The 5,720-nt window shown below is 34.6% G+C and overlaps 1 protein-coding gene across 1 annotated transcript; it reads left to right on the top strand.

The window, feature by feature from the left end:
* On the top strand, positions 1–4,609 carry ednrba (endothelin receptor Ba). The gene is given in 8 exon segments (XM_067442727.1): positions 1–845; positions 2,450–2,562; positions 2,652–2,856; positions 2,961–3,110; positions 3,335–3,468; positions 3,672–3,780; positions 4,465–4,557; positions 4,559–4,609. Coding segments are annotated over 8 exon segments (1,266 nt in total). The 5' UTR covers positions 1–434.
* The last annotated feature ends 1,111 nt before the right edge of the window (positions 4,610–5,720 follow it).

Below are 5,720 nucleotides of genomic sequence, written 5' to 3' on the forward strand. Positions count from 1 at the left end.
AATCGCATGCACGCGATAGCCATCACTCTCGTTATACTCTCCGTGGTCCTTTCTGATTGTCAAGATACTGGGAGGGCCAGTGGGGAGAGTAGTCATCTCCCGAGGAACGCTGGCTGCACAGATACAACACGGATAAAACACTTAAAAGTAACGTTGTGGTCATGTGAAAGAGAGTTGCGCTTTGAAGGAAGTGTGCGCTAAATTAAGGCATCTGGAATTTTAATGGATTAACTTTGGCTAGACGTCAAGGACTTTCTCTCGATTTTCTGTGAACAGCTAGCGAAGGCTACGCGTTTTTGCAGTCGTTTTAATCTGAAACCAATATTATCGTGAAGAGACAATTGCTAGGTTTTTAAAGCCTTAGTAATTGTAGCACCAGACCTTTGACTGCCTGTCAATGTAAATTGATAAACTGTTTTACCATAGTGGTTACTATGCACACGAGATGCGTTGTTTGTTTGCTCATTCTCTTGTCTGGACACTTAGTCTTGATAAGTGCTCAAGGGCAGGGTTTTAATCAGAGGCAATTTTACACGGGACCCGTGTCTCCAACTCTCAAATCTGAACTTGGAAAAGACAATGTAGTAAATGAGTCCATGCCTCGACGACCAAAAGTCTTACCGCCTATGTGCACAGGTACCACGGAAATCAGGGATACTTTCAAGTATATTAACACAGTGGTTTCATGCCTTGTGTTTGTAGTTGGGATAATCGGAAACTCTACGCTGCTCAGAATCATTTATAAAAATAAATGCATGCGTAACGGTCCTAATATCCTCATTGCAAGTCTTGCGCTCGGGGATCTGTTGCATATCGCGATAGACATACCCATCAACGTGTATAAGGTAAGCACTTTCATTTATTTAGTATTTCATTTAAAATACCATTCGTGTTCTCTTATAATACCTTTTTTCCTTTTTATGACCTTAAAAAATAAACGATCTGTTGCATGGTATGTTGCAAGGTAAGAAGGTATGTGAGCATGTACGTCAGAAAGTTGACGTAACTTAAAAATAATTAATTTAATAGTTGATCGAATTAATTGTCCCATTCAAATTGCTGTTTCTAACAACAGACTATATCATTTAAAAAAATAATTGTCACTGCAACTAAATGTTGTTTTACATTTAGCAATGAACTGCCCATCTTTATGTAGGTGTTCAAAGCCTAGCCCACATGAAATGAGCTTTGCAATATTCGCCTTTTAAAGAAGGACAATCTGAGAGTTGAAATGAGATCCATACATCTCAAAACAAACATCTAACATACTGTTGATGAACAAATGTGATGCAACAATATCCATAATTCATTCATAACTTATTTCCTATACTTGGTGCAATACAGATGAATTGTAAATTATTTTCTTTCTTTTTTTCTAATTAACATGTCGCTGTTTTGTTGTGTATTCTGATACTGATTGTTGTATTATTGTGTCTGTCTTTATCTTATTGTGTTATATATAGTTTTTCCTTTTTTATTTATTTTTTATTTTTTATGTATAACATCTACCTGCCAGGGGGTCTGCAGATGGTAATTAGCCTAAGGCTATAAACTGGCATATTAGCATTTGTTTTAATGTTCATTTATATGCACTGTTCCCCCTTTCTTTAAAATTTTTATATTGAACAATTTAAAAGAAACTAACATTTTACTAAGCCTTTATGCATGATGCATTATAAAGGTATCCATTATGTATTTTATAATGCATTATATATTTTCAGAAATAATTGTAACCAAAATTAAAATGCATTATATTTGCACATTCTTTGTTAGATCTGAAATTGTTTGTCTGCCATGTGTTTTAATGCATTATACTTTCTAAAAGTGTGTTTAATGAATAGATAAGTATTATATTGTATTATAACTGTGGTTACAATTATTTTAGACCATAAAATATATCATTACAATGAATAATTAATGCATCAAAATTATTTTTTAACCGGTCCTACTCAATAGCATAGAAGTTGTGCACCCTAAGAACGCAGTCTCTTGCGTTGGTTGATAGTGTGCCACTTGAGGCCATTTACATGCACAGCTCTTACTAGATTTCTTTCACTACACTTTTATTGTATATAAAGGCTTTAAGTTTAAGTTATTATGTTATAAAGGCTTTAAGTATAGTGTTACCAAAAATAAGTTCACAATATTTTATTTCATGGATTGTAGCCTGGCTTTTAAGCCCTTCAAAAAGTGTGTAAAGCAGTCTGAGAACATGGGTCAGGTCCAACTCATCAAAACGTCCATGATCTAATTCCATGAAACTGCAGACCTATTTTTTGACAAGCTATGAAGTCTCACGTCCTCTTTCTGGCCTTTTATAATTGGCTCACTAAAAACTAGGTAAAATTGTGTAGTGGTAACTCTTCAGAATTTATTTTTTCAAGATTTTTTGTCTCCACTGTGTAATTTTCTGTTGCCACTCATTAACAAAAAAGTAACTGTCTTTCAGCTTCTGGCGGAAGATTGGCCATTTGGCGTTGGACTTTGCAAACTGGTTCCTTTTATACAAAAGGCATCAGTTGGCATCACGGTGCTGAGTTTGTGTGCACTGAGCATAGACAGGTATCTGTATTTTGTTGTATTTGTTTGCTTTTATATAATATCTTGTAACACCAATTAATCTTGCATCTGCCACTGACTATTATCTTAAGGTTTCGAGCAGTGGCATCGTGGAACCGCATCAAAGGCATTGGCGTCCCCAAATGGACAGCTATTGAAATAATTCTGATATGGATGCTGTCCATTGTACTTGCAGTGCCAGAGGCCATCGCCTTTGATATGATCACAATGGACTACAAAGGAGAGCTGCTTAGGATTTGTTTGCTCCACCCTATGCAGAAAAACAAGTTCATGCAGGTCAGTTTGCATATGTGCTGTAAAGTTGTACATTTTGGACATACCTGAATACTGATAACAATTACTTGTCAGTGGTAATTTGGTATATATGTGTTAAATTCCAGTTTTATAAGTCAGCCAAAGATTGGTGGCTTTTTAGTTTCTACTTCTGCATGCCGCTGACATGTACTGCCATCTTCTACACTCTTATGACCTGTGAAATGCTTCGGAAGAAGAATGGAGTCCAAATTGCACTTAATGATCACCTAAAACAGGTCAGAGCACTCTGTCCTTTATTGACTGTTGAAAATGCACTGTATATTCTTTTGAGAGAGACCATAGACTCCCTATATAAAGACTGGCTATATGATGTAAAAAGCTTATTCTTTTAATAAATTGTCCCAAAGTTTGATATTCTGGGGATAGTTTACTTGTCATTATGTCTGTGATTGTCACTAAATCAAAATAAATAGGCAAAAGACATGATTGTGCCCTACAGAGGCGTGAGGTGGCTAAAACCGTGTTCTGTCTGGTGCTAGTCTTTGCACTGTGCTGGCTTCCACTGCACCTCAGCCGTATTCTTAAGCTTACCATTTATGATGAAAGAGACCCTAACCGCTGTGAGCTTTTGAGGTAAGATCACATTAACTCACCAAAGGCTTCTCTTGTTAAAACACAGCAATGTTTTTCTAAACAGTTCAATTTGGCTTTTGGAGGGCAACAGTTCTGCCATGTAATCTAAAAATTAAATGTGATTATTAAATATACATTAAATATGTGATGAATCAGTCTGAATAATAATGAAACTTTTTGTTTGTTTGTTTGTTTACCTGTAGTTTCTTCCTGGTTCTTGATTATATCGGGATTAACATGGCATCAGTGAACTCATGCATAAACCCAATCGCTTTGTACATGGTTAGCAAACGCTTCAAGAGCTGCTTCAGAGTAAGAACTGACTGACAGATAATGATGTACTTTCTGCTATAATGTAAAAATATTTAAAAAAATAAATATAGTAAAGATATTGGCAAATTAAAGCCCGGAAAACACTGCACGATTTGTGCAATCCTGTAAGATAATGATAAGGGTGTAGTCTAATGTCAAACCTGTAAGACCTTCGTTCATCTTCAGAACACAAATTAAAGATAGGGATATAGAGGGATCAGAGATCAACATCAAACAAGGCTCAGAAAGGTAGTAAAGACATAATTAAAATAGTCCATGTGATAGTCCAAAGTGGTTCAACCTTAAAGGAGCTGTATGTAAGAAATATATTATAGGCATATTATATATAAGACATATTATATATTGTATAATATGTCTAATGACGGGTGTCTTGCTACTTTTCAACATGGTTTTTATGATGCCATGTCATTTTTAAAATGCCATAACATGTAAAAAAAAAAAAAAATTGAGATTGTGGATTCATTATATTCTATTTTTAAATGCAAAGATGTGTTTGTTCTGTGTAAACAAAGTGGTTTTTGGTTTTCAAATATATCAATATTTTGTTTGTTGACCTGTATATTTTAAGGTATTATTCAGTTATTTTCTTGCAAGTTTGAGCTACAGGCATCCTGTAGTAGCATATATGTTAAATAATAATTTTCTTCCTCTGTTCCCTTTCAGTCATGTCTGTGTTGCTGGTGCCTGCCTCCTGAAATGTTAGCTATGGATGACAAGCAGTCCTGCATGAAGCTGAAGGTGACAGAGCGAGGATCTGAACAAAGCAACAGCCGTGCTTCCAACAAATACACTTCTACTTAGGCACTGATCTGCATACAGGTATTGGTGGTCTACCAATTGTATTTAGCATTCAGCTATGAAACCTAACTCTAAGTCAGCTAGAGGGATACCAGTCAAATTCAACTGATGGATTTAACACTGATTCAAAAAACTCTGCATTGTCACAGTCTGTCACACTATCTGAACAATACTGCTTTTTTTGACTAACCTTCATATATTCATGCTTTACATGTTCTCTGTAGTTTCCTGTACATTTAAATATTTTCCAAATGCCATAAATTAATTGATTGTAAGAGCAATGGTTGGTTTGTTTTTGGTACATAATATATGGAATTACCCTGCATTCTTATTTTATGCCAGAATATCCATTAACCCTGATGCAGAAGATTATTATTTATGCTATTATTATTATTACTATTATTATTAGCTCTGAAATTTGGACATTTTTGAAATTTTGATTGCCTGTTTTTAGATTATTATTTTTTTTTGGTGGCTACGGTGATTCATCCATATTAAGTGGTTTCACAATTCATTATGTATCATTAAATATAGTGTATTTGTCAGTGTTTTTCAATGTTGTACATGCTTGCAAATTTAGACTGTGATTTATCTTTTGCCTAGACATGGAAATGCAAGATTTGTGCAGGTTATATGATTAATCTTCAACATGACCCAAGGCCTCAAACATTTTACTAATCACTTAATCATATTATAATTCCTGCTGTCTCTGTTCACTTCCTGTTTTCATACTTTTTTCTTTCTAATGTTTATGTATCTCGTTTTATTTTCCATCTTTTATGCAAGACTTTATTTTTTCTCAAATGTGTTGCAATGCAAAGCTTAAGACAATAAAGACAGAAAACTATATGTTTTCACAATTTGCAGTTGATTGTGGTATCAAATAAGCAATACAGTCTGAGTTGTTAAAATTAGCTACAGTAGTTTACTCATTTTTACCAATGAAAGTGTTACCTTAATTATTTTGCTTGGGCAGATAAACTCAGGGCTTTAAAAGCTCATCATGTTATTGGAGCACAATCTTGCTCCTGAAGGTATTTGTAGTTTGGAAAGTAACACGCGGATCACTTTTTAGTGATAGCTTGCACTATTAGAACATTGAAATTATTAACAACATAGAG

The sequence above is a fragment of the Pseudorasbora parva genome, chromosome 4 (genome assembly GCF_024679245.1).
Source record: "Pseudorasbora parva isolate DD20220531a chromosome 4, ASM2467924v1, whole genome shotgun sequence".
NCBI lineage: Eukaryota > Metazoa > Chordata > Actinopteri > Cypriniformes > Gobionidae > Pseudorasbora > Pseudorasbora parva.